At 63.3% G+C, this 27931-nt stretch overlaps 1 protein-coding gene across 9 annotated transcripts in view; it reads right to left on the reverse strand.

The window, feature by feature from the left end:
* Window positions 1–3033: 3033 nt before the first annotated feature.
* The window catches only part of LOC138105549 (plectin-like), a 48671-nt gene continuing 23773 nt past the window's right edge, over window positions 3034–27931 (reverse strand). For 8 of the 9 annotated variants that reach the window (XM_069005680.1, XM_069005679.1, XM_069005686.1 and 5 more), the window contains 28 exons: window positions 27749–27915; window positions 26942–27057; window positions 26744–26850; window positions 26540–26659; window positions 25869–25964; window positions 25360–25487; window positions 24737–24830; window positions 24491–24645; window positions 23725–24037; window positions 23148–23225; window positions 22538–22699; window positions 21838–21942; window positions 21316–21411; window positions 21111–21236; window positions 20328–20480; window positions 19796–19950; window positions 19599–19725; window positions 19336–19519; window positions 18803–18960; window positions 18211–18389; window positions 17662–17800; window positions 17218–17574; window positions 16621–16704; window positions 16376–16480; window positions 16092–16190; window positions 11144–14524; window positions 3648–10622; window positions 3034–3124 (listed from right to left, as the gene is read on the reverse strand). In XM_069005680.1, the coding sequence (XP_068861781.1) occupies window positions 4290–10622; window positions 11144–14524; window positions 16092–16190; window positions 16376–16480; window positions 16621–16704; window positions 17218–17574; window positions 17662–17800; window positions 18211–18389; window positions 18803–18960; window positions 19336–19519; window positions 19599–19725; window positions 19796–19950; window positions 20328–20480; window positions 21111–21236; window positions 21316–21411; window positions 21838–21942; window positions 22538–22699; window positions 23148–23225; window positions 23725–24037; window positions 24491–24645; window positions 24737–24830; window positions 25360–25487; window positions 25869–25964; window positions 26540–26659; window positions 26744–26850; window positions 26942–27057; window positions 27749–27915 (13317 nt within the window). In that variant the 3' untranslated portion in view covers window positions 3034–3124; window positions 3648–4289. The remainder of the gene's footprint in view (window positions 3125–3647; window positions 10623–11143; window positions 14525–16091; window positions 16191–16375; window positions 16481–16620; window positions 16705–17217; window positions 17575–17661; window positions 17801–18210; window positions 18390–18802; window positions 18961–19335; window positions 19520–19598; window positions 19726–19795; window positions 19951–20327; window positions 20481–21110; window positions 21237–21315; window positions 21412–21837; window positions 21943–22537; window positions 22700–23147; window positions 23226–23724; window positions 24038–24490; window positions 24646–24736; window positions 24831–25359; window positions 25488–25868; window positions 25965–26539; window positions 26660–26743; window positions 26851–26941; window positions 27058–27748; window positions 27916–27931) is intronic. The other variant, XM_069005687.1, reaches the window with a different exon arrangement.

Here is a 27931-nt window from a genome sequence, read left to right on the forward strand (position 1 = left end):
ACGGCCGGGGGGGTCTCGGGGTCCCTGCCCATGGGGAGGTTCAGCGCCCCAGCGAGGGGGAGGCGTGGGAGAGGCCGGTCCGTCTTTGTGGAGGAGCTGTACAGAGCGTTCCCGGAGCGGCGGGGGCCGAGCCAGCAGCGCCTGGGGCGGTGGGCACAGGGAGCTGGCAGCTGCTCTGTGCCAGCAGGGCCGAGCCGGCGGCCGCGGCCACGCTTGGGAGAGCGGCCACGGGTCCCACGCGACGGACCACAGCCAGGACGGGGCGGTGCTGCCACTCACGCCCTGAAGGGCGGTCGGCAAATGCTGGGGTGCGCCGGGCGGGGAGCGAGGGACCCCTCCAGGGTGCTCGGCACCACGGCCGGGGAGGCACTCGGTGCCTCACGTGCCACCGCAATGCTGAGGGGTGGTTTAACTCGGGGGGGGCAGGGAGGGTTAGCTCCAAGCAGCAGGGGATGGTGACATGCTGGGCATTAAAATGCAGGGGAATATCCTGGAGTTCTCCATCGTGGCGAGTTTGGCTCCATCACTCGCAGCACACAGTGCTGAGGGGGCTTTGGGAGGGACGGGGGGTATCAGTGAGGGGGGACGGTGACACGGAGCAACACGAGATGATGGAGAATGTCCGTGGGCAAGGGACACTGCGCTGCACGGGGGAAGAGGCTGGCTCACCCCAGGAGCAGACAGCCTGGGTCTCAGGGCTTCCCCCCTCCGCACGCTCCTGCTCCCCTTTGCCAGCCACTGCGGGAGGGATCCCACTGCCTCAGGCACACCAGGGAGGATCCCCATGCCAGGGGCAGGGGGTTGAAGGGGTGCAGGGAATAGGGTCCCCCCTGGCACATGGATGTGAGTCCCATGGCTGGGACCGGAAGCAGGGGGGTCTCGCACCAGGAAACAGAGTTGGACCCCATCAATGTTGGCGGGGGGGAATGAAGGGCTTCCAGTCCACGACATGAGACTGGGCCACGGATCAGAGGGCTTTTGGTGGTCTCATGAGCTTTGGGAGAGGTTACTGGCCCTGGGGGAGGAGTCAGGAAGTCGGGGGGTAAGCAAGGAATATGTGGGGGAGAAGGGAACATCTGGCGGATACAAGGAAATATCTGGGGGCCAGTGAGGTGGGGCAGTGTCCCAAGAAGCTCATGTCACCTGGGGGAGTATCTTGCTGTCCTGGGACCTCTCCTGAGCCTCCCAGTGGTTGCAGCAGCCTGCGACCCCCCTGAGTCCCCCTGGTCCGGCTGCGCCTAACGGCCACGTCCCACTGCTGGTGGGGACAGACGGATGCTGCGGTTAATTGCTGATGGACAATGCAATTAACGTCCTACCCAGCCACCGCCATCTGTCCCGGCCAGCCCGGCCTCCCCACCCGGGGCTGCTGACATGCTTGGCTGGTCCCGGCACAGTTGAGACCCCACCAGCCCCTGCACATTGCAGGGGTCCTGCAAGGTCCTGACAGCTCTGGCACTCCTGGCACAGTGCCTGGGGCTCCCAGAACTGCTGCGGGATGACCCTTCTGCTCAGAGAGCCCCAGCCTGGGCAGCACAGTGGCACCTGTCTCACTGGGCTGGACAGACCCCTTGAGCCACCTGTGCCAGTGGCTGCACTGACGTCTCCAGGTCTGCCATGGCTTTCCCTTCTGAATGCTGCTGCCCTACCAGCAGCTGCCAGGCCATCACATCCTGAACCCCCCCGAGCCCCTCAGCCTTGCAGCTGACCGCTGCCATCCACCCACAACAGCCCCTCACTGCCCAGAAAGGGAGTGCCCACAGCACAGCCCACACCAGCAGAGGCTATGGCAGCAGCAGGCACAGCTCTGGACCAGCAGTGGTAGTGGCACACATGGGAACAGCACAATGGAGGACAGTGTCCCTGCCCAGTCCAGAGCCCCACTGATGGAGGGACAGGTCTCTCCTCACGTGACGGATACTCAGAAGCCCCCACAACACCAGCAGCACCCACTCCCCAGAACCAGGGGTCCACTGGCCCAGTGCTACACCCACATTGACATCCTGGCAGTGTCGGCTGTGCCACCAGCACAGGGCAGCTCTGGGGACACCCCCGTGGCCCTACTCTGTGCCAGGCAGCACCATGGGTACACCCAGGCCCAGCACCTGCACCAGGAGTTGGTCAGACCCTTGGCACCCCAACATGCTTCATCACGACCTGCAGCAGCACACGCAGCCCACAGGAGGCAATGGGAGCCCATGGCCACGGTGGCAAGGCCAAAGGGCGAACAGACCACGCAGAGCTGCCAGCTGGTTTCAGAGGATTCTCCTTTACTGCCCTTGCAGGGGAGCCCTGGGTCCACACTGCTCCTTTTACAGACACTTTGCAGTATGTACAAGTTTAGTGTTTTGCCCCAAAAAAGAGATGTGTTTGGGTAACTGATGGACCCCCACTGTCCCGATGAGCGATGGTCGGGGTGTGGGGGGCCCCAGCAGTGGGGACTGCCCTGGAGCCGCGCGCAGTGGCACCTCATGCAAAGCCAAACGGGGTAATGAGAGCAATAATGACACCAGAGGCAGAGGGTAACATGACTGGATTTACAGGTGGCAGATGAGAGCAGGTGGGAAGGAGGAGATGTTTTGGAGATCCGCAGTGAGCCCGACACCACACCAGGAGGCCATCCCCGGGGAGGAGGGAGTGTGTGGGGCAGGTGGGGGCCAGGTGACCCTGTGGATGCTTCTTGAGCCATTGGCTGCTTGGGCACTGTGGCCCCAGTCTCTGGCCGGGGACTCTGGCAAGTGCAAAGGGTGAGGGAGAATGTCCCTGTGTCCTCAGGTGCGGTCCCACCGGCCTCAGGGCGGGGGACGGGCTCCATGGCGGCGATGAGGGGAGGTGGTATGGACATCCAGCCACACTACAACAAAGCGAACAGAAAAGATGGGATGAGACAGGAAGAACAATCCATGAAATGAAGCCACCAAGCCCGGCCGTCAGTGCCGCGCAGTGCTGTGGGACCGGGACAGAGCGGGGAGGTCAGCATTACCTGTGCTGGTGAGCACGGCCGAGCAGCTGCCGCCTCCGGGGCTCCCCTCGAGCCCATCCACGACCTGCTGATGTCAGAGACCCAGCTCAGGAGCTCGCCCAGCGGCACTGGGAGGTCTTTGTTGGGACTGGAAAAAGATGTCTGCCAGAGAGAGAGCGCATTAGCTCCGGCACAGGGGGGAAGCCAGGGGGATGGAATTACCACAAAGAAGGAAAAGGAGGCCGGTTTTACAGAAATCCGCCTGTTTCTAACAAGAGCGTGTGCCAGGCTGCTACAGCATCCCATGGCCCACCCTGTGCTGCAGGGGTCCTGTGGCCCCCATACCCTTTGTTAGGGTCAGGAAAACCCCCACGGCCGGGGGTTTCTGGGTGCAGGAGCTGTGCAGACCCAGGCTGGGGCACGGGCTCTGGCAGACACCTGCCAATGGGTCATGGAGCCACATGAGTGTGAGGAAATCAACCTCAAGCAGAAGCACTTCCCAGATACACGGAGAGACAGACACACAGACCGGCCGACCGCGGCAGGTGCGTCCCAGAGGACAGGTGAGCGGGTGGGCTGGCGGAGGCAGGCACGCAGCGAAGCCCCTTGACGGGCGAAGCAGCGAGAGGAGGCAGGTCCCCCCGCATGGCGCAGAAGCACCGGGCAGCGCCAGCGCAGCACTTACGGTCGGGGCACCGGCTCCACGGCGTGGTGGTGGGGACGTGCCAGGAGGCCAAGGCAGGGAGATGGGGCAGCTCGGGGGCTGGGGTGCAGAGCCCCCTTCTTGCTGCACTGAAAGCGCGTGGAAGGGGTCCAGGCAGCAGCTTCAGGGCTGGCGTGGTGTGTCTGGCCGTCCAGTGCCGAGGAGCCCGCGTTGTCCTCCTCTGGCACATTGGCTGCAGTGGGGTGCACCACAGGGCCAAGGTCATCTCCTCCTTTGGGGTGCAGGGGCTGAAGCCGGCAGGTTAATTACAAAAGAGCGCTAAGTGGTTAGATCCAAACAGGGAACTGTTTTCCTGGCGTCCGGCTCGGCCACGCCGTGTGCGAGCAGCGGCAGGACTGGCGCAGCCAGGAGCAGGATCGATGTCCGGCTCTTGGGGCATAGGGAGGGGAGGGTAGTGTGTGTTCTCTCTTTTCTCTTAATATACAAACACTGTCAGCACATTCGCATATATTAATTTATTAGTCTTGTCTTTTTGGTTAAACTTGAGGCACTGCTTTGGGAGAAGAGTGGAGGTTCAAAATTAAAAAAAAAATACTAGTGATTAGCCAGCAGCGTTGCCACATGCGCAGCAGGTGAGGCGGCGCCTCGGGGGGCTGGCAGGTCTCAGGCCACATGGAACAGGGGCCCATGCACCTCGGGGCACTCCCTGCTCGCCTCCCACCCGCAGCTTCTGGATGCGGCCAGGGCGAGGGCAAGGGCAGCCACCTCCATGGTGCCCTGGACACCCCCTGCATATCTGCGCCCAAAACTCGAGGAGGAGTAGGAGGAGGAAGAGAAGGTCATGGAGAAGCCGGAGCCAGTGGCATCGAAACTGCCGCGCCGGGAGCCTGAGCGGGAGCCGGTGCGAGAGCCCGAGCGTGATCCAGAGGTGGAGCCGGCGCTGCTGACGTTGTAGGGACTGTAGTAGCCCTTGCTGGATTGGGAGGAGGCCTCCAGCAGCCGCAGACCAGTCCCGTCCTCGATCATGCTCCGGTCCATGGCATCCTTGTAGGAGATCTTGAGCTTGGTCTTGGGGCAGGTGAGGTACTTGGAATAGGTGTTGACATCCCGCAGCTTCTGGGCAGTCCGCGCATCAATGGTACCCTTCTGCAGCGCCTCATCCAGGGAGACACGGCCTGGGGCATCGGGCTCGATCAGACCTCCCGTCAAGTACTGCACCTCCAGGAACCGCTGCCCAGCCTCATAGTACAGCCAGCCCTTCTTCAGAGCCTGCGCCGCCGACATCTTCGTCTTGGTCCGCGGGTCCTCAAAGCCGTAGAAGGCCTTCTGCGCCAGGTTGATGCGGTCCACCATGATCTTGTCAACCAGGCCCTTGGTGACCGCATCAGCGACGGTGCACTTGTCACCAGTGTTGGGGTCAATGATGCCCCCGGTGCAGGCCTGGGCTTCCAGCAGACGCTGCCCTGTGATGTTGTCCACCAGGTTGCGGCGCATTGCCTCTGTGATGGACACCTTCTCCAGAGTGTCTGTGTCCAGGATGCCTGCCACTGGCCCAGTCTCCTCAGTCGGGTCAGTCCACATGGAGATCTGGGTCCGTGTCAGGGCTGGGCTGACGGTGTAGGAGGAGGAGGATCCTACAGAGGACGACCGCGACCGGAAGCCGCCCATGTTGCCAGAGAGCATGTCAGCAAATTCGGTAATGGAGAGGGTGCCTGAGCGGTACTGGTCCAGGGCTGACTGGTCAATCAGACCCTTGCCAATGGCGTCATCGATGTCATACTGGCGCCCTGAGCGCCTGTCAATGATCATTGACTTCACTACGCCATCGGAGGATGAGGTGGTGATCTCCTCCCACTCGCACTCCTGCTCTGACAGCTCCAGGTAAGTCTGGTGGTCAATGAGGCCCTTGCGATAGGCTTCGTACACAGACATCTCTTTGCCTGTCTCTGGGTCAACAATCACCACCCGGCGCTTGCGGACGGAGGACTTGGAGGAGGTCTTCCTCTCCCGCTTTTTCTCCTTCAGAGGCAGGAGGCAGAGGCCAGTCTCTGGGTCCGTGATGCACCGCTCCATGAGCTGCAGGTAGGTGAGGTTCTCCTCCGTGTTGGGGTCAAAGAAGCCCTTGGTGTCGTCACTGGGGTCCAGCAGGATCTCGTTCATCTCCTCGTCAAAGAGCCCCCTCTTGTAGGCCACCTCCACAGGCAGGCGGTGGCTCTCCTCAGGATCAATGATGCCTCCTGTGGCAATCTGCGCCTCCAGCAAGCGGATCCCATGGTCCTTCAGGATCAGACCCTTCTTCATGGCCTGGAAGAGGGAGATGAGCTTTCCAGTGTAGGGGTCCCGGTAGCCGGTGACGGCCCTCTCAGCAGAGAGCAGCTTGTCCTTGAACTCGGGGCCCACAATGCCCATGCGCACAGCTTCCTCCACCGTCAGCTTGAGGCCCTTGATGGGGTCGATGACGTAGCCCGTGGCCGCCTGCGCCTCCAGGAGCTCGAAGGCAGTACCAGGCCGGATGATCCCCTTCTTCATGGCCTGGTAGACAGACAGACGCTCCTTTGTGGAGTCCACAAAGACGCCAGCAATGCAGCTGGTGCCCTCCAGGAACTTCTTCAGGTTCTTAGAGACCTCCTCGACAGAGGTGAGACCCTCCTGGAGGCGCTGGGCTGTGGCTTCGTCCATTACCTGTGAACGGACCAGCTCCTCCACAGTGATCTGCTTCCGCAGCCCCCGGAAGGTGAGCTTCCGTGTGTCGCAGAGTGGGAGCAGGAGGAGCCGGGAGTTCTCATCCTTCCGGCACCGTTTCAGTAGCTGTGTGTAGCTGAGCTTCTCATCTGTGGAGGGGTCCACGTAGCTGCGCACCTCGCTGGGCTCTGACAGCATGTCATACGTCTCCTTGTTGATGAAGCCCCGCTGGTAGGCCACCTCCAGGGGCAGGTGGAAGCCCAAGTGCGGGTCAATGATGCCACCGGTGGCGATTTGGGCATCCAGGAGCTTGAGGGCCTCTTCGCTGGGAATGAGATCCTTCTTCATGGCCTGGAAGAGGGAAATCTTCTGTTCACTGTATGGGTCTCTGTAGCCGGTCACAGCCCTCTCTGCAGACAGGAGCCGGTCGTGGATCTCTGGCCCCACCACGCCCTTCCTGACTGCCTCATCAACAGTCAGCATTTCATTCTTTGTGGGGTCAATCATGAAGCCGGTGGCTGCCTGGGCCTCCAGGAGGGAGCGGGCCACTTCGGAGTTGATCAGCCCCTTCTTCAGCGCCTGGTAGACACTGAGTGTCTGCTTGGAGGAGGGGATGTAGATGCCAGCCACACAGCCCGACCCATAAAGATACTTCCAGACAGTCTCCACGTCCAGGAGCTCCCGGAAGGTTTTGGAGCCCTGCTTCAGCAGGTTGTAGATGTCCTGTGAGATAATCTTGGCCTCATAGAGGTCCTCAGCTGTGATGCGGCGCCGGACGTAGTCATAGGATGTGAGATTCTGCTGCCGGATGATCTCAGTTTTCTCAATGATCTCGATGATAATGATGATCATGCGCTCCTTGGACACGCGGCCTGACTGGAACTCCTCCATGAGATGTTTACGCTGCTCCTCGGGCAGCAGGTCCGAGTGCATGATCTCCCACAGCGACATGGAGGAGCCTGCCCGGCTGCCCACAGGGATGTCCACCTGTGTCTCCTCAAACACCTTCCGTGTCTCTGCTTCTGTGTACATGTGGGTGGTTTCCACCACTTTCGGCTTCTCAGGCTCCCGCAGAGGAAGCAGGTACAGGCCTGTCTCGGGATCCTCGATGCACCTCTCCTTCAGCTGCACATACGTGAGGTTCTCCTGAGTGTTGGGGTCGAAGAAGCCCTTGGTGTCATCAGTGGGGTCAGAGAGGGTCTGGTTCATCTCCTCGTCAAAGTAGCCACGCTTGTAGGCCACCTCCACGGGCAGGCGATGGCTGTGCACGGGGTCGATGATGCCACCGGTGGCGATCTGGGCCTCGAGTAGGCGGATGCCATGCTCCTTGACAATCAGCCCTTTCTTCATGGCCTGGAACAGGGAGATGGTATCGCCCGAGTAGGGATCCTTGTACCCCGTGACAGCCTTCTCGGCTGACAGCAGCTTCTCATGCAGCTCAGGCCCAACAATGCCAGCCTTCACTGCCTCGTTGACGTACAGTTTACGGTTCTTCACAGGGTCGATCAAGAACCCAGTGGCTGCCTGGGCCTCTAGGAGGACCACGGCAGTGCTGGGCCTCAGCAGGTTCCTCTTCATGGCCTCATAGATGTTCAGCTTCTCCTTGGTGGCCTCTACATAAACACCAGCAATGCAGTCACTGCCATGCAGGAATCTCCTCACCGCATCTGTCTCAGAGAGGTCCTTCACCGATTTCTTGCCTTCCTTCAGCTGCTCGTACTGGGTTTTGCTGATGATGCAGGACTCCAGCAGCTCGCTGGCTGGTACCGGTGCTCGCAGACCACTGAATGTCAGTTTCTCCTGCTTTTTGGTCTCTGCCTCCTCGATGATGGTGATCACGATCTTGATGATCTTCTCGATTGTCACTTTGCCGGTCTTGTACTGTCGGAGCAGCTCCCGCCTGTGCTCCTCCGTGAAGTATTCGGAGTGGATCAGTTCCCAGATGGTCATTGTCTGGCCCTTCATGCTGCCCACTGGGACCTCTATGGTTGCTTTGTCGAAGCACTCCTTGGCTTGGCTGTCAGTGTAGACCTCCTCCTGCTGTGACTGGATTGCCTTGTCAGACAGGGGCAGCAGGCACAGGCCAGTCTGCTTGTCACGGTGGCAACTCTTCTGCAGCTGGGCATAGGTGAGGTGCTCCTGGGTGTTGGGACAGTAGAAAGCCTTGGCATCATCTCGGAGCTCAGCCAGTGCCTTGTTTATCTCCCGGTCGAAGTAGCCGCGCTTGTAGGCGACCTCAAGTGGGAGCCGGTGACTGTTGACAGGGTCAATGATGCCACCAGTGGCAAGTTGGACATCCAGCAGCCGGAGCCCAGTGTCGCTGGGGATGAGGCCCTTCTGGAGTGCTTGGTAGAGGGAAACCGTCTGACCTGTGTAGGGATCCTTGTAGCCGGTCACTGCCTTCTCTGCCGACAGCAGCTTCTCATGGAACTCTGGCCCCACCACCTCAGCCTTCACTGCCTCATCCACAGAGAAAAGTTTGTTACCCACAGGGTCAATGATGTAGCCAGTGGCAGCTTGCGCCTCCAGCAGGGACAGGGCAACCTCTGGCTTCAGCAGGTTTCTCTTCAGGGCCTCGTAGAAGGTGAGCTTCTGGCCAGTCGACTCCACCAGGATGCCAGCGATGGCATCCGTGCCCTTCAGGTACTGCCGTACGGACTCCATCTCTGCCACATCCTTTACAGTCTTCTTGCCCTGGTGCAGTTGGTTGTAGAGGTCCTTGTTGATGATCTTGCTCTCCAGCAGCTCAGCAGCAGGCACAGGGCCCCGCAGGCCCTCAAAGCACATCTGGCTCTTTTTCTCACTTTCCTCCACAACCGTGATGACGATCTTGATGATCTTCTCCACTGTGATCTTGCCAGTCCTGTACTGCTGGATCAGGTCCCGCCTTTGGTCCTCAGTGAAGTATTCAGAGTTGATGAGCTCCCAGATGGTCATCGTCTTCCCTTGGAACTTGCCAAACGGTGCCGTCACTGTGGCCTTCTTGAAGACATCCTTGGCTTCCTTGTCAGTGTAGACCAGCTCTCTAGCTTTGGCTGCTTGGTCAGTGAGGGGCAGGAGGCACAGTCCTGTGTCTGGGTCAGTCACACACCGCTCCATGAGCTGCAGGTAGGTGAGGTTCTCCTGAGTGTTGGGGTCGAAGAAGCCCTTGGTGTCATCAGTGGGGTCAGACAGGATCTGATTCATCTCCTCATCAAAGTAGCCACGCTTGTAGGCGGCTTCCACAGGCAGCCGGTGACTGTTGACAGGATCGATGATGCCACCGGTGGCGATCTGGGCCTCGAGAAGGCGGATGCCATGATCCCTGACGATGAGATCCTTCTGCATGGCCTGGAACAGGGAGATCTTGTCACCTGTGTACGGATCCTTGTAGCCGGTGACAGCCCGCTCGGCCGACAGCATCTTGTTGTGCAGCTCTGGCCCGATCACTCCCTCTCGCACCGCCTCATTCACCGAGAGCCTTGCATTCCGCACAGGGTCGATGATGAAGCCAGAAGCAGCCTGTGCCTCCAGGAGCACCAGTGCTGTGCCTGGGCTGAGCAGCTTCTTCTTCATGGCTTCGTAGATGCTCATCTTCTGATTGGAGGGTTTGATCAGCAGACCAGCAATGCTGCTCTTGCCCTGCAGGTACTTCTTGACATCCTCCCTCTGAGAGAGCTCGCCCACACTCACGACACCCTTCACCAACTTGTCTAAGCTCTCCCTGCTCAGAATGCCGGCATCAGCCAGCTTCTCTGCTGACACCTTCTGCCGGATGCCGTCAAAGGCGAACTCCGGCTCCCCATTCTGGGCTAAGCCGTCCACTGCATCCCGGCCATTGGGCACAGCCTTGATGTCCAACAGCTGCGTTGTCGTAACCACGGCCTCCCCAGGCAGGTCATCGGTCTGGATCATGATCTCCCGTCTCTGGGCCAGGGCAGCCTTGTACTCCTCCTGCATCTGCTCAAGCCTCTCCCTCAGCTTCTTGTTCTCTTCTTCCAGAAGTTTTTCCTGCTGCTGTCGCTGCCTCTCCAGCTGCTGTAGCTCCTCCTGCTTGTGCCGGACATTTTCCTCAGCTTCTTTCTGATGCTTCTTGGCTTCATCTAACATAGCTTTCAACTGCTGCTTCTCCTGCTCCATCTCCTGCTGCTGCCGCTCCTGCTCTGCCTTCAGGTTCTGGGCTTTGTTCACCTCATCCTTAAAGAGCTTCTCCAGCTTCGATTTCTCCTCCTCAATTAATTTCTCCTTCTGCAGCAGGGCATCCTTCTCCGTCAGGAAGCTCTGCTGGAGGAGCTGCGTCTCCTGACGGAGCTGAGCCTGCTGGGCCACCTGCATCTGGGGTGGGAGAGAGGACAGTGGTCAGACACCTAGGAGGTCAGTGGGGGACTGGGGGTGGGCTGAGGCAGGGGGAGAGGCGGCAGGGGGGGCACGGAAGTCACCCACACACTCCCTCCATCAGGTAAGAGTTAAGGAGCAGAGCCAGGGTTAGGGAGCCACACACAACATGGGGCAGGATGAGCAGGGGGAGGACACAAGGGAACTCTCGGCACTAAGGCTGGGAGCTGGACACAGAGAGGAACACAGCAGGATGTGCCACGGGGTGGAAGAGCTGGCCCAGGTAGTGGGGATCCCCCCTCCACGGCTCCAGGGGTTCAGGGTCCAGCTCCGACACTGCCTGAGGGATTTGCTTCACTGCCCTTAGCTCTATGCACATCCCTGACCTGCACAGGGGGTCCTGCCCCACCATCCCCAGTGATGGTCCTTGGGGACCTGGCCAGAGATGGTGTGGGCTGGCTGGGGAGAGGGACGGCCTCCCTGCGTACCACCACCACTAAGGGGGACCCACAGCCCAGTACCTCCTCTGCCTTCTGCTGCAGCAGCGCCGCCTCCTGCTTTAGCTTCTCCTTCTCCTTCTCCAGGTCAGCGATGGCCTTACGCAGCTTTTCCGCGTCCTCATCGCTCTGGTGCCGCTGGATCTCCAGGGTGTGCACCATCGTCATCTTCTCCTGTGTGGCGAGCTCAGTCTTGTGCAGCCTCTCACTGATCTCCTCCGCCTGCTTCTTGAACCGCTTGGCTTCCTCCTCAGCCTTGGCCTGGGCCATGCTCATCTCCGCCACTTGCAGCTTGAGGCGCTCAGCCTCAGCTGTGATGTCCAGCTGCCGCCGGCGCTCGGCCTCCAGCGTCTTCTGGAAGCCCTCGGTCTCCTCAGCCAGGCGCTGCTGCATCTGCTCCTTGTCCTCCTGCAGCTTCTTGGCGTGTTCCTGTGCCAGATCTTTCTGCTTCTGCAGGACCTCAGCCTCAGCCCGCAGCCGTGTGGCCTCCTGCACCGCCTGCATCTTCTCCTTCAGCATCTTCTCTGCCAGCGCCCGCTGCTGCGCCAGGTCGTCCTCAGCCAGCTGCCGCATGCGGGCGGCCTCCTGCGCTTCCACACTCAGCCGGGCCACCTCCTCTGCCACCTGCTTCATCTTCTCTGCCTCCTCCGCCAGGAACTTCTGCGTGTTGTCCTTGTCCTTGAGGATCAGCGCCTTGTTCTCCTCCTCAATGCGGCTCTTCAGCTTGGCCAGCTCCTCCATCTGCACCCGGACCTTGAAGAGCTCCTCCTCCACCTGGGCTTTCTGCCGGACGGCGTCTGTCACCTCCTCCTTCAGCCGCTGCAGCTCCTCATCCAGGATGCCCTTCTGGTGGTCTGTCTCGTCCAGCTGCAACTTCACCTTGGTCAGCTCCTGCTCCACCTGCGCCTTCTGCCGCAGTGTCTGCTCGGCAAACTTCTTGTGCTTCTCCATCTCGGCATCAGCCAGCTGCTTCTGCCGCAGGGCTGCCTGCTCTGCCTGTGCCCGTTTTGCCGCCTCCAGCTCGGCCTCCTTCCGCAGCTTCTCCGCGTCGGCCTGTGCCTGTGCCTTGGCCTGCGCCTCCTCCTCTGCCCGCTGCTTCAGCCGCTCAGCCTCCTCCACGCGCTGCCGAGACAAGCTGGCATCCTGCTCGGCCTTGCTACGGGCAAACTCGGCCTCCTCAGCTGCCCGCCGGGCCCGCTCGGCCTCCTCGCGCAGCCGGTCCAGGAGGCTCTGCTCCTGCTGGCGCGTCTGTAGCAGCTCCTGCTCCTTCTGCTGCACGGCAGCCAGGTGTGCCTTCTCCTCCGCTGCGATCCGCTTCTGTGCTGCCTCCCGTGCCAGCTGGATCTGCCGCTCTGACTCCTTCTCCGCCAGCTCCTTCTGCCGCCGCGCCTCCTCCACCATGGCCCGCAGCCGCTCCACCTCCTCCAGGGCCAGCCGCCGCTGCCGCCCGGCTTCCTCCTCGGCTGCCAGGATGGCCTGCACCTTTTCTTCGGCCTCGCGCCGCCGGCCCTCCTCCTCCAGCGCCAGCGCCCGCTGCCGCTCAGCCTCCTGCTCCGCCTGCTCCCGGCTGCGCTGCACCTCCTCTGCCTCCCCACGGATGCGGTTCAGCTCCCGCTCCAGCTCGCTCTTGCCAGCTGAGGCCCTCTCGAAGCTGGCCTTGAGAGCACGGATCTCCTCCTCCACCTGACGCCGCTGCCGCAGTGTATCCTCCACAAGCCCCTTCTGCCGCTCCAGCTCGCTCTCTGAGGAGCGCTTCAGCAGGGCAATCTTCTCCTCGATGTCCTGTTTGTGCTGGGCCGCCTGCTCCTCCAGCAGCTTGCGCTGGTAGGCCTCGTCCTCTGCCAGCCGCCGCAGCCGCTCGTTCTCCGCCTCCTTCTCCTTCAGCGCGATCTCTGCCTCTGCCTTCAGCCGTGAGGCCTCGTTGATGGCCGCCAGCTTCTCCTTCAGGATGCGCTCAGCCTCGGCCCGTTGCCGGCCGGCCTCGTCCTCTGCCAGCTGCCGCTGCCGCTTGGCCTCCTCAGAGAGGGCGCGCAGGCGAGCAGCCTCCTCGGCCAGCTCCCGCAGCTTGTTGGCCTCCGCCTCCAGCCGCTGCTTGGACTTCTCGCTGCTGGAGCGTGACTCCTCCTCTGTCTTGGCCTTGCTCTCCAGCAAGACCTCCATCTCTGCCCGCAGCTTGGCCAGCTCCTCCTCCAGCTCTTTCCTCCTCTGGATGGCCTCGTTTACCTCCCCTTTCAACCGTGAGAGCTCTTCCTCCAGGAGCAGGCGCTGCTGCTCTCCATTCTCCATCTCTGCCTTCAGCCGGATCAGCTCGTGCTCCGCCGCCAGCTTCTGCTGGGCTGTGCCCTCTGCCAGCTCCCGCTGCTTTTCCAGCTCTTCCTCCGCCAGCTCCTTCTGCCGCAGGGCTGCCTCCTCTGCCTTGGCGCGCTTGCGGGCCTCGCGCTCTGCATCCTCCTTCTGCTTCTCAGCCTCCTCCTGCGCCAGCGACTTCTTGTGGGCCACCTCCTCGGCCTGCAACCGCAGGCGCAGCGCCTCATTGGCCTTCTGCCGCCAGTGCTCCAGCTCCTTCTCAGCCTCCTCCCGCGAGCGCTCAGCCTCCAGCTGCTGCTTCTTCAGCCGCTCAGCCTCCTCCTGCAGTTGGGCCACCACATCATGCTCCTGCTGCAGTGACAGCTCCAGCTGTGCCGTCTTCTCGGCGAAAGAGAGCCTCTTGCTCTGCAGCTCAGCCTCGGCACTGCGCTGAGCCACCTCCTGGGCCACCTGGATCTGCCGCTCCTTCTCAGCCTCTGCCTGCCGCATGCGTCGCTCAGCCTCCTCCGCCTGAAGCCGCAGCTGCTCCAGGTCCGCCACTGCCTTCTGCTTCTCCCGTGCCGCTTCGCGCTCAGCCTGCACCTTGCGCTTCAGCTCCTCCTCCGCCTCCCGCTTCTTCTGGCTCTCCTCCTTCACCTGCCGGCGCAGGCGCTCAGCCTCCTCCTGTGCCTGGCGCTTCTGCCGCTCAGCCTCTTCGGCACGTGCCCGCAGCTCCTGCAGCTCCGTCTCTGCGCCCTCCCGCTGCTTCTCGGTGCTCTCCAGCTGGAGGCGGATGAGGCGGATCTCCTCCTCCACTTTCTTGCGGTTGTATTCAGCCTCCTCGATGAGCTTCTCCTTGGACTTGATCTGGTGGTCTGAGTTCTGCCGCAGCTGCATCAGCTCCTGCTGGATGTTCTGCTTCTGCTGCTCGGCATCGACAGCCACCACCTCCCGCCGGGTGACCTCCTCCTGCATGCGGAGCTGCAGTTCCTGTGCCTCTGCCTCTGCCTGTGCCTTGGCTTTGGCATGGGCCTCGGCCAGCTGCCGCTGCTTCTCCAGCTGTGCCTCCACCTCCGCCAGCCGCTTCCTCTCCTCCTCCTTCAGCTTCTCGGCGGCTTTCTGGAGGGGAAATAGGGTGCAGGGGACAGAGAGGGGAGAGAGAGACAAATCACAAGGGATGCGATCGCGCCGTGGAATCAATGCTGGCCCAGCCACACACTGCCGAGACAGTGGAGGGGTGGCAGATGCGCGTGGAATGGCTTCGGCCCCTGGGCCACCGCAAGAGCCGGTGACACCAGCTTCCAGAAGATATGTGGCAGGACAGGGGACACACAACAGCACAGGCAGACAGGCAACAGGAGCCAGACAGCAGCGCAGGAAGCCACATTCCAGAGAGAAGGGACAGAGAGCGAGCGGAGCCCAAGCGATGAAGACGATGCGAGCAGCGTGCACACCGTCACCATGGCTCCCCCTGCGAGGGGGCTGGCACAGACAGCCCCTGCCGTGGGGAAAGGAGAGAGATGGCTGGAGCACCAGGAGCAGAACAGAGGGGAGCGGTGTGAGGTCGGTGCCAGCAGAGCCTTCCCTGCCGGGAAAGTCTCAACAGGAGAGAGCAGTTCAGCTGGTTCAAACCCCTCCCAGCCCTCTCCAGGCAACTGGGAGCAGGGTTTGCCAAAGGGCCGACACGGCTGGTGCCTGGCTCGGGGCCGTGCCGCAGCGCACGCATCACATGCACTGTGAGCAAGGCAGCCGCACGCTCTGCAGGGCCCGGGCACAGGCAGCGCATGCAGGGGAGCCAGACCCCACACTGGACCCCTGATCCCGGAGCAGCCCAGAGGTAGAGGAGGGCGAGGAGGAGAGGGTGAGCCGTGGGGGAGGCGGAGGGTGCCACGCGGAGAAGGCATGCGCAGAGTGAGTACCTGGTGCATGGCTGCCAGAGTCATCCTGGTTTTTACCCTCCATTTGATCCCCACCAACACAAATATTCCCCAAGAAAAAGCACTGGCAAAGCGGCTCCAAGGGCAGAAACCAAGAGTTAGAGAGGTTACCCCACGCCAGACCCCACGGGCCAGCGCCCAGCACAGCAGCATGCGCAGGCAGGCCCTGACTGCACTACGTGTATCTAGGAAGTGCCTCCTACCACCAGTCACACCAGAGATCCCAGTGCCCAGAGCCAGCTTGGCTCAAAGACCCACTGTACCCAGAGCCAGCAGCCTTGCTCCCAGGAGCCCAGCAGAGAGCAGGAGCTAGAGGCCATGGGCCAGTAATAGTGATAGGGCCGGAGTCATGGCCGTGGGCCAATATTAGTGATGGGTCTGGAACCACAGCCATGGGCCCATGTTAGTAATGGGGCTGGAGCCACAGCCATGGGCCCATGTTAGTAATGGGGCTCGAGCCACAGCCAGGGGCCACCGTTAGTGATGGGGCTTGGGCCGGAGCCACAGCCAGGGGCCAGTGTTAGTGATGGGGCCAGAGTTATGGCCGTGGGCTAGCATTAATGGTGGGGCCAGAGTCATGGCCGTGAGCCACCGTCAATGATAGGGCCAGAGTCATGGCCGTGGGCTGCCGTTAGTGATGGGGCTGGAGTCATGGCCATGGGCTGGCGTTAGTGATGGGGCTGGAGAGCCCGTGAACCGTGTTCCTTTTGGTTGTACAGCCGGCCATGCTGCCCTGCACTGCTCCCTACCTCCTCCTCCTCCAGCCGCCGCAGTGTCTCAGTGATGAACTTGATGTACTGGGTGGTGAGCGTGGTCAGCTCGCTGTACTGCGTCCGCAGGTCCACGTACTGCAGAGACAGTGGGTCAGCAGGAGAGAGGGGAGCGTACCCGCAGCCCACCAGTACCCCAGCAATGATGGGGCTGCATGGAGGCAAGACCACGCGCCACACCCCCAAGTCCACCCCTTCAGTGACCAGCCATGCCCCAAGAGCTCTGGGACATCCCAGGCCAGTGGCAGTGACCCGCCCCTCACCTCCTGGATGATGCTGTCAGATGCCGACTGCACTTTGGGCTTCTTGGCTGGCGATGCCATCGGCTCCACCTGTGCCTTGAAGCTCACCAGCTGCAGCTCATAGTCCTGATGAGGAGACAGTGATCAAAGCTCTGCTATGCCCAGCAAGTCCCCTGGCCACGGTACTGTGACCCCACCCCTCTGCAGGACATAGTGCTGCCTCCCCAGCACCTCACCAGCCCCGGCCCCCCAGACACTGGGCACACCTTGATGGCGTCAATGTACTGCTTGGCATAGCGCTGGCACTCCTCCACCTTCTCCTTGTGCTGCTCACATTCCTCCAGCAGTTTCTGGGGAGACATGTGGGGGTGAGCCCAGGCACCCCACAGCCTCCCAAGAGCACACCTCACCCCACCATGGCCGGGGATGGCCAAAAGCACCACTTGCCCTGCCATGGCTGGGAATGGCTGGGAGCACCCCTCACCTTGCTGCAGCCAAAAATGGTCAGGAACACCCCCCATTCCACTGGGGATGGCTGAGAGCACCCACCATGTGCCATGTCCAAGGATGGTCCCCCATCCTGCTGCAGCCACCCCAGAGCAACACTCAGCCTGCCATGACTGGAGACAGCTGGGCACTCCCCTCACTCTGCCTCAGACAGAGATGGGCAGGGGCAGCCTGCACTCTGCTGGGGATGGCCAGGTGAATCCCTTACCCTGCCGCAGCCAGGGATAGCTGAGAGCACCCCTTGTCCTGCTGGGGAACGCCCAGGAGCACCCCTTGCCCCATTGGGGATGGCCAGGCACACCCCTCACCCTGCTGGGGATGGCCAGGAGCACCCCTTGCCCCACGGCCAGCACTACCTTCTCCTGCAGCAGCTGCTCGCGCACGGTCTGGCTGTCGGTGATGGGCACAGCCTGGATGGCCTCCTGGCGCTGCCGGGCATCGCGGATCCACTGGCGCAGCGCGTCGCAGCTCTGCCGGTAGTAGCGCAGCTGGCGGCCCAGCTGGTCCAGCTCGCGCTGGCGCAGGTCAGCCTGGCCCAGCACTGCCTGCCAGCGCTCCAGCAGCTGCTGCACCCGCTCCCGGTACCGCTCCAGGTCCACGTCCCGCTCGCTGTGGCCGCGGACCATCCGCTCGTTGACGTCCTTGGCCTTGCCCAGGTCAGTCTCCAGCGTGCTGAAGAAGGGCTGGTGCCCCTCGGCCTGTGCCCGCAGCCGCTGCGGCAGATAGGCACTGGTCAGGGCTGGCCACGGTGTCCCCAGCCACCCCCTGACTCCCCTTGGGACCCCCAGAGCCCCTGGTACCTTCAGCTCGGCCTTGCTGGCCTCCAGCTCAGCCAGGTCAGCTGGCACTGCCTGCACGTCCTTCAGCTGCTCCTCGTACTTGCGGAGCAGCTCCTCAGCCCCCTGCGTGCTCCGGATCACCAGCCCGATGGTCTTCAGCCTACGGCAGAGGGACAGAATCAGCCGGGAGCAGGAGTGGGATGGGAGGATGGATTAGCCAGGATCAGGATGGGAGTGGGACAGCTCAGCCAGAGCGGCACCACAGAGCCACGAGGGAAGGAAAAGGGAAAAGAGAAAAAAAAAGGAAGAAGGGAAGAGGGAAGAGGGAAGAGGGAAGAGGGAAGAGGGAAGAGGGAAGAGGGAAGAGGGAAGAGGGAAGAGGGAAGAGGGAAGAGGGAAGAGGGAAGAGGGAAGAGGGAAGAGGGAAGAGGGAAGAGGGAAGAGGGAAGGAAAAGAAAGGGAAAGGCACGCTGGCTCTCCCCAGACTCCCCATGGCCTCCCAACTGCCCAGGCCTGTTCCCAGCCTGGGGGCTGAGGAGCTGTGCAGTGTTGGTGCCAGGGCTCACTCACTTCTCCAGGTAGATGCTGGAGAGGCTGTACACCTGCTCCATCTTCCGCAGGGTGACCTCCAGCTCGGAGCGCAGCACAGGGGCTGAGCCCGCCTGCTCTGGCTGTGCCAGCACCTGCTCCGTCTTCTCGCTGACCTTGGCCAGGTTCTTCTGGATGCCCTCCAGCTCCAGGTGGGTTTGCTGCAGGGAAGGAGTCCCTCAATCCTTGCCAGCTGCAGGTCAGGGCCAACCCCCGACCGAATGCTCGCCCCACCTCCTTGGACCCAAGGAGGAGCAGAGCAGGGGAAGGGTCTGCAGCCCATCGGTGTAGGTGGACAGGGGAGGGTTAGGAGGGATATTGGGAAAACTCCTCCTGGAAAGGGCTGTCCAGCCCTGGTGCACCTGCCCAGGGCAGGGGTGGAGTGCCATCCCTGGGAAGATTTAACAGTCACATGGATGTGGCACCTGGGGACACAGCCAGGGGTGGCCTTGGCACTGCTGGGGGACTGGGTGGGCTCTGAAGGCTTTTCCAACCCAAACCGTTCCCCCAAGCCCATCTTGGCATTGAAGTCCCCATCTGTGCACACCACATGTGTCACACGCGTGTCACACACCTGCTGCTCGGCCTGGCGCTGGGCGCACTCCCGCAGGGGGTCGGCCTCGAGGGGCAGGCGCAGGCGGTGCACGGTGCGGTTCTCGCAGCTCTCCAGCTGCAGCCGGATGTCCTTCAGCTGAGAGATGTAGCTCTTGCAAAGTGACTCGTCCTGCTCTCCTGCGGGGACAGGGGGGTGGCTCAGTGCCCTGAGACACCATGGGGACACCACAGAGACCCACAGTGACACCAAGATGGCTCAGCACCCTGGGGACATCCTGGGGACCCACAGCAGGGAGAGGGGACACAGGGATGGCTCAACACCCTTGGAAACTGTGGGGACAACAAGGGGACCCATGGCAGGGAGGGAGGGATGCAGGGATGGCTCAGAACCCTGGGGACACCCTGGGGAGCCAAGGTGAGGAGGGGGGAGACTGGGACAGCTCAGCACCATGGAGATACCCCAGGGACACCACAGGGAACTGAGGATGCTCAGCACCTGGGGAAACCCTGGGGACACCCACCTTTCAGAGAAGGCAGAGAGGGGACACCCACCTTTCTCCTGGCTACGCAGCAGCAGCTCGTATTTGTGAGTGCAGGCGTTGTAGTCACGCTCCACCTGCAGCCGGTCGTCGGGCTGGAAGCTCTGGGCGTCCTGGCTGTCCCGCAGGAACTCCTGGTAGTGGCTCTCCAGGCTGTGCAGGACCTGACGCACCTCCTCGGCCGGCAGCGTGCGGAACTGGGGGGGCATGGCCATGTCAGCCCCTGTTGGGACCCCTGGGACCCCTGTGCCACCCTGGGACCCCCGGGGAACTCACCGTGATGTGCGTCCAGGACTGAATCTGCTGGATGTCCCGGGTCAGGTACTGCCAGGCACGGAGGCTGCGCAGGTCCTGGTGCAGCTGCTGCCACAGCCCCAGCAGCTGCTGGTGCGTGGTCTCGAGCCTGCAGGGACGTGGAGTCAGAAGAGGAACACAGGGAAGCCCGGGAGGGGGTGCAGGGTCACTGTCCACACCTGTGCACCGCATCCAGAGCCTCCTTGTTGGGGGGCGGCAGGAGGAAGCAGACCGAAGGGACGACGGCCTCATTGCCGCTGGCGCTCAGCACCCGCCATTGCTGCGGCTGCGCGTGGCTCACCAGGGCACAGGTGTCGTTCTTGTGCACCGTCACCTGCGGGGCAGGGGATCAGGGTGGGGCAGGGGCCCCTGAGTCCTCCTGTGCCTCTCCCATATTCCCCAGTGTCCCCCCATATTCCCCTTCGGGGCTGGTGTGGTCTCAGACTGGGTGGGGGGCCCCTTGTGTCCCCCCTTGGGTCCCCTCATGGGGCCGGAGCAGCACGAGAGAAGGGTGGGGGGTCTCCCATGTCTCCCCATGTCCCCTGGGGTGGTGTCAGACCAGAAGGGGGTCCCCTCCTGTGTCCCCCTGTGGGTCTGGGGCAGCACCAGACCGGGGTGCTGGATCTACCATGTCTCCCCACATTGCCCCACATCCCCCCATGCCCTCTCCAGGGGAACCAACCCTAATCCAACCCTCGCATCCCCCCATACCTCCATTTGCTTGTAGTCGCAGACGGCCTGGATGGGGGGGCGGCCCTGCAGGGGTGTCGAGGGGCTGCGTGGCTTCAGCTGCACGATGGTCCTGGCGCGGCGGGAGAGACCCCCAAGCTGCACCCCCAACTCCGCCAGCTGCTCCTTCTGCTCCTGTGGGGGCAGGTTTGGGGCACCTCAGGATTTGGGGTGTCCCATGGTGTTGAGGGGCATCAGAATTTTAGGGAGACACCAGTTTTTTTGAGAGAGCTCAGAAATATCAGGAGGTCCCAAAGGTTTTGGGAGCTCTTGGGATTTTGGGGGGGTCCCAGGAGTTTAGGAGTGGTCAAGAATATGAGGCAGGGGGGCACCCTGGTCTGTTGCAGCAATGGATGTGTTTGGGTCATCCCAGGGGCTGCAGTGGGGGTGGCACCCCAGCACTCCGCAGCTGGGTACCTCGGGGGTTGCTATGGGACTCTCATTTTGGGGGTCATCCTGGGGACTGCAGGGGGGTGTCACCTCAGAGTTGCCACAGGGCCAGAGGTCACCCTGCAGGTGGGGTCACCCTGGGGCTGCCATGGGGCTGGGCCCACCCTGGAAGTGTCACCCTGAGGATCTTGGGAGGGTCCACTTGGGTGGTCCCCCTGGGGTCCCGTTCGCCCTCGCTGCAAGGTCGTGCAGCAGGGTCACCCCAGGCATCTTGGGAGGGTCACACTGGGGAGAACCCCCCGGTGTCTGGGGGTCACTATGGGGGTCCCCCCGGGGCCTGGGGGTTGTTCCTGGGGGTCTCGAGGGTGCCCTCACCGCAAGGTCCTGCAGCAGGTCCTCGAGGCGCGTGGCCGTGGTGCCGCGGTCGCAGCTGAACTTGCGCCGCATCGTCTCCTCCGTCTTTCGCAGCAGCTCCTCAGCCTCCCGCACCTCGGTGAAGAACTGGGGGGCCATGGGTCAGCACTGGGGTCACGCCCTCCCTCCCTCCCGCCCCCCAGCCCCTCCCTGGCACCCCCCATACCTGGAAGTAGTTGGTGTTCTCCTTCAGGTGGGTCTCGATGCAGCAGCAGAGCTGCAGCATCCAGCTCCACTGGGTCTGCAGCGCTGCCAGGAACGCCTGGGGGGAGCAGGGGGGACACCGGGGCTGGCACCAAGGGCACCAGCACCGCTACAGGGGCCACCACCTGCACCCTCACCTGACCTGCACCCACGCTGGTAGAGGCAGCCACACCAGTGACCCCCAGCACCCACTGCACCCCACAGAGCTGACCCCCAGTGCCCAGACCCTCCTGAACCCCCTTCCCCAACCCACCAGGGCCCCAAGGTGTCCCTCAGATTCTCCCAGCCCCTTCAGGGCCCCCAAGGTCACTGAGACCCCCAGGCCCCCTTCAGATTCCCCACACCCTCCCAGATCCCCCAGTTCCTGCAGCCCCCCAGCCCCACATCCACCTCCACCGTTTGTGCCCCGGGTTGCTCCTCACAGAACAGCCGCTCCCCCAAAGCCCCCCCATGCCACCCCCCACTATCCCCCCGTGTTCCCCACCTCCAGTGTCTGCGCCCCGGGGTGCTCCTCACGCAGCAGCCGCTCCCCTGAGCTCCGCAGCTCCTGGATCCGCCGCTCCCGCAGTTCCAGCTCCCGCATCAGCGCCTGGAGCGGGGTCAGGGCTCACACACGTGTGCAGGGCCAGGCGGGGGGCAGGGGGAAGGTCAGGGCTCACACACACACACGTGTGTGTGTGTGTGTGTGTGTGTGTGCACGTCAGCACAGCTGGGCACATGTGTGCACAGCTCTGTGTGCATGCGCACAGCTGGGGCTGTGTGTGCAAGGGGGGCCCTGGGCGTGCTCAGAAGGGTTATGGGGGTTCTGGGTGTTGGGGGGACATGGGGGCTCAGGGCCACAGAGCAGGGAGGGCACCACGTGGCACAGGCGTGTGCGTGTCCGTGTGCGGGGATGGCACACTTGTGCGTGTGTCTGTGCAGGGATGGCACACGTGCGTGTGTCCATGGACATGTCCACGTGCAGCAGGTGTCCTCCATGTGTGTCTGCCCACATGAATGTCCATGTCATGGCCATGCCCATCTTTGTCCGTGTCCACACCCATCCCTGCATCCCTGTCCATCCCCATGCCCATGTCTGTGTCCATCCCCGTGCCCATGTCCGTGTCCGTGCCCATCACAGTGCCCATGTCATGTCTACGCCCATCCCCGTGTCCGTGCCCATGTGTCACCCGCTGTGCCCGTACCGAGTAACTCTCCTTCTTGGCAGCCATGGCGGGGTTGTTGTGGCTCCAGTCAAAGGCCACCTCCTCCTCCTCGCGCTCGCTCAGCCACAGCAGCTCTTTGGTGGCAGCACTGACGAAGCCATGGAGACTCTCCAGGTGCCGCAGCCGCGACTTGGAGGAGTTCTGGGGAGGCACGGGGGGGTGGTTTGCAGCTCCGTCCTTGCCCTGCATGGCCACACCCCACACGTTCCTCCCGACAGGGCTGCCCCCCCACACACCCTCTGTCCTCCCTCATCCTCCTCCCCACTTCCCCCCCATGTCCTGCATCCTCCTGCCCACACATCTCCCCCATCCTCCTCCAAAAGCCCTCACACACTCACCCCCGGCACGACCCCCCCACCACCACTGTCCCCGCTCCTGTCACACCCTCTTCCAGCAGGTCTCTCTCACGTGTCACACACCCTCACCAGGTCCCTCCCATCTCACACCCCACCAGCAGGGCCCCCTCATGTCACACACCCCCTCCCCAGCACGTCCCCTCATGTCTACCCCCCATGACCTCCCAAGCCACACGTCCCCAGCAGGTCCCCCCACGTCTGCCCCCCACTCCCCCCACCCCTCCAGCCCTCACCAGCAGCTTGGCGTACTGCAGCTCCAGCTTGCCCAGGCACTCCCGGTACGCGCCGCGCGGGCCAGGGGACAGCTGGGTCTGGAGGAGACACACCATCAGTCCCAGGACCCCCCCGGGACAGCAGCACCCCAGCTGCCCCCCTGCACCCCGCAAGAGGAGGAGTGACAGCAGGGACTCACATGGGGAGGGCAGTGGAGGGGCCACACCAGCAGTGCAGGGCCTGCGGGGGATGCCCTCAGGGCACGGTGAGGGCACCCCAAGACCTGGGGGGCCAGGGGCAGAGGGCTGTGGGGGCCAGGGTGGGCTGCTATCACCAAACCCCCCCCACCAGCCTGTGCACCTCAAAGACCCCCAGGAGCAGAGGTGGGTGAGTCCTGGGGGCCTCGGGAACCCCCAGTAGCAGAAAGAGGGGTGGCCATGGTGCTTCGGGGACCCCGAGGCACAGAGTGAAGGCAGCCCCACAGGAAATGTTCAGGAGCAGGGGAGGGGACAGCACTGGGGGACCCTTGGAAGCAGAGTGGGAACAACCCCAGAGGGCCCCCAGAACCTGGGGATCCCCAGCACCCAGGGGTCTCACCTCATCAGCCCGTGCCCGCTCCACCTTGGCACGGAACTCCTCGATGGCACAGTGCAGCCCGCGGTGGGCTCCCAGGTGGGTCTCCACGGTGGGCAGGTCCGCGCCCCACTCGGCTGTGGCCACACGCCGCTGGTTCTCCTCCACCCAGGCCAGCAGCTCCTGCAGGTACCGCAGCGGAGCCTCGTCCGGCTCTGGCCGCCGCTGCCCTGATGCCACGGATACGGCCGTCACCGCTGTCACCGGCGCCCCCGACTTGAGCCGCAGGTTGTACTCGGTGCGGATGGACACCAGGCGCTCGTGCAGGCGGTACACGCTGCGGGGGTGGGGGGGAATGTCAGTAGGGGGCACAGGGGGCATGGGGGACTTCGGGGTCATGAGGAGCTTTGGGGTGTACAGGTGTTGCAAGGGAGTACAGCGAATATGAGGAGTTTGGGGACATGGGAGGCTTTGGGGACATGAGAAGATTTGGGGCGTACAGGGATCACAGGGGGCTTTTAGGGGTGCAAGGGCCACAGAGAGTAGGGGGGGCTTTGAGGGGACATGAGGGACATGGGGGTCACAGGAGGTTTTGCAGGGCTTTGGGGGGCACAGGGGACATAGGGGTGGCTGGGGTGCAGGGAGCATGGGAGATGTGGGGCGCAGGGGCAGCATGGAGGACACGGGACATGAAGGGCTTTGGGAGGCAGGAAGGACAAGGGGGACATGGAGGGCTCTGGGAGCACAGGGCCACGGGGACAAGCCGTGGGGACCCCCACAGCACCCGTACCGACGGTACATCTGCTCGCCCTGGGGATGCCGCCCATCCTTGAGGCTCTGGACATCATTGAAGAGCAGCCGGATCATGGCATCCGCCTTGTCCAGGTCCCGCTCCACCTCTGCCGCCTTCTGTGGTGCCTTCCCAGCTGCCAGCAGCCGCACGTCCTGCGGGGGCAGGGACAGTAAGGCCACGGCCAGCACCGTGGCCAGCGCTGGTCCCACCAGGCCCCCCTGCCGCAGTGCCACCGGCACTCACCGCCTGCAGCAGAGCATCTGCCTGGTTCAGCTGCTCCTCACAGAGCCCTGACTCCATCTGCAGCTTGGTGACCACGCGCTGCAGCCGCTCCAGCCTGCGGGGACACAGAGGGACACAGAGGGGTCAGCACTGATGGGGTCCTGCCCAGGGGGCAGCTGTCCTGGCCATGCTCAGCATGGGTCCTGTCCCGTGCTGCATCCTGTTCCCTGTCCTGCTCCCCATCCCGTTCCCAATCCCCATCTTGCTTTCCCCATCCCCATTCCCATCCTGCCCCCATCCTACTTCCAGTCTCAATCCCAATCCCATTTCAATCCCCGTCCCGCCCCTCATCCAATTCCCCATCCCCCCACCTCCATCCAAATCCCCATCCCACCATCCCCTCCCACCCCCACCCCCCCTGTCCCCGATCCTGCCCCCATCCCTCTCCGTGCCGCGCCGTGCCGTGCTGCTCTCGAGGCCGGCGGCCGCCGAGGCTTCCCAGCCGGAGCGGTGACTCACAGCCCTGTGGTTCCCCCTCGGGGGGGCCGGGACACCCCACCCCGGCCCAGCCCCGCGGTTTGGCAGCGGGAGGGGGGTGTGGATGCCAGCACGGCCCTGCCCGCCCCCCCGGCCCCCCCACTCGCCTCTCGAACTCTGCCCGCAGCAGCTTCTCCCGCTCCAGTACAGCAACGTGCAGCCGCCCCCACTCCTTCTCCACGTCCAGGGGGTGGTACCCGGGCGGCACCTTCAGCTGTCCCGACTGCACCGCGCCCTGCACACCCCAATTGTCACACACTGCCCGAAGGGGCGTGCCGGGGTCTGCCGCGGGACCCCCGGCACCCTTCATCCCCTTGGGACCCACCCCACAAGACCCCTGACACCCTGGGACCCACAGCCCCCAGGACCATCATCCTCTTGGGACCCACCCCACACCCCCCGAGGCCCCCAGCCCCGCAGGGCTATCATCCCTTTGGGACCCCTCCCCAGCTTCTCAAGACCCCTGGCTGCTCAGGACCCCAGACTCCCAGGATCTCCACCCCAGGGTCTCCCCCTCAGGCTCCCCACCCCTTGGGGTCCCAAACACCCTCACCAGGACCCTCACCCCCCCTCAGGACCCCACCTCCAAGCCCCTCCCCAGCCCTTGGCCTGGTACCTCCAGAGCCTGGAAGATGGCTTTGGAGCGGTTCTTGTCGGCCTCCCGAGCTGGCAGCTCCGTCTCCTTGAACTTGAGGAACTGGCGCCACAGGATCTGCCGGGGGTGGGGGGCAGCTGAGCGGGGACCCCCAGCCGCTGCTGCCCCCTCCCCAAGCATCCACCCTCCCCCCCACCCCCCCACAATTTTCCGTGTGTGCAGAGCCGGAGGGAAGGAAGTGGCCGTGCAGGGCTTTGCCAGCAGTGACTCACGGCAGAGCCAGGGAGGGTGAGTCAGAGGGGCCCCCCCTCATGGGGCACCCAGCTCTGTCACTGCTCTGAGTCCCCAAACCCTGCAGACCCCCGCAGTGGCACCGCAGGTCCCCGCAGCCACACCCAGGTCCCACGGTGACCCACGACACAGCACAGCTGGCTATATGCTGTCACACTGGACATGAGCCACTCACAGTGGGGCTACTGGCTGGCCGGCACCCTTCACTGGGCATGAACCACCCACAGTGGGGCCACCGGCCAGCTAGGACTCTGCCACATGCTGCCCCAGCCATCAGTGGCTCCTGGTCATCCCTGTGGCAGCACCATCCATGTCCCTTTCTCTGTGTCCATCCCCATGCCCATGCCAGGCCAGCAGCACTGTTCCTGTCCTCACTCCCGTGCCTGTGCTGCTGGCCTCACCTCAATCTCCTCGTAGCTGGCAGGGAGGCGACGCTCCTCGAAGAGTGCCGAGTGCTGCCGGCTCCACTGCAGCAGTCCCGTCACCACCTCATAGTACTCCTGCCAGCGCAGCTGCAGCTCCTGGGGAGCAGGACACGTGTGGGGCAGGGAGTGACACTGTGGGGGGCAGCAGCAGCAGCAGTGACCCCCAGCACCCCAACTCACGTTGGCCTTGACACCATCCTGCACCTCAGGCACGCGCGGCATGGCATCGTACAGCGAGGACACGTAGGTGATGATGGACTTCTCATCTGGCTGCGCCACATCCACGTCTGCGGGGAGGGAGGGGGTCAGGAGGGGGACTCTGTGGTGGGAAGGGATGGGGCTCCCTAGAGGGACCTCCCAGTTCACCCTGGCCCGCACCTTCGGGGTCCAGCAGCCGTGTCACCCCCAGATCCCGCTCGGCCACGGTGAAGGCCTGGTCCAGGTTCTCCAGGTTGCTCTGGCGGTACACCCGGCTCATGTCGATCAGCATTGGCCTGTGGGTGGGGGATGAGCAGGGATCAGTGGGGCTGTGGGGACCCCAAAACCCCGAGGATGGCAGGTCCCCCCCTTCCTGGGGCCACCAGAGCTGCCTCCTCTGCCTGTACTCCTGCCCGGCCACCCCAGACCCCACACCCCCACACCAGGGGCACTGGTGGCAGGGGAGACCCCCACAGGCAGCACAGGGACATGAGGAGCTGGGGATACCCTTGGTCCCCAGTGGGAACCCTGGCACAGTCAGAGCCCCCATATCCTGCGAATTGGGCACCCCAACCCTGCACAGGGCTGGCGCTCCAGGCCCCTGTGGGGCTGACACCCCAATCCCCTGTGGGGCTGACACCTTGGCTCCCTTTGGGGCTCCACGGTGGGGACGAGCTCAGCATGGCAGTGCCCTGGTGCAGAGCATGGCACAGCCGTGACACGGCACAGTGCAGGTGACTCCCCCCATCTGGCACAGGCCTGCACATATTTGCTCTCCCCAAAGGCATGCAGCAGTCCCAGCAGGACCCGCGGGGACCTGCCTGCCAGCGCCCCGGCACGCCACGGTGGGCACGGCACTGCCGGCACAGGCCGATGGGCCAGGACTCGTCAGGAGCACGCACTCGCATCGCCCCGAGCGAGATCGGCATGGGCACCCCGTGAGCACATGCCTGCCCATGGACCACACGGCACCACCGTGGCACCCACCTGTGCCGGTGGATGATGGCATTGAAGAGGCGCCCGTCCCGCCAGCTGGTGGTGAAGTTGTCACAGCGGAGGCCCTGGTAATCCTCCACCATCCGCTGTGACCACAGCAGCAGCTTTTCCTTGGCTGTCATGTCCTCTGACTGCCCCGTCACCTGGATGTCTGAGATCTGCCAGGACATAGCT

Source organism: Aphelocoma coerulescens, chromosome 2 (assembly GCF_041296385.1).
Source record: "Aphelocoma coerulescens isolate FSJ_1873_10779 chromosome 2, UR_Acoe_1.0, whole genome shotgun sequence".
NCBI lineage: Eukaryota > Metazoa > Chordata > Aves > Passeriformes > Corvidae > Aphelocoma > Aphelocoma coerulescens.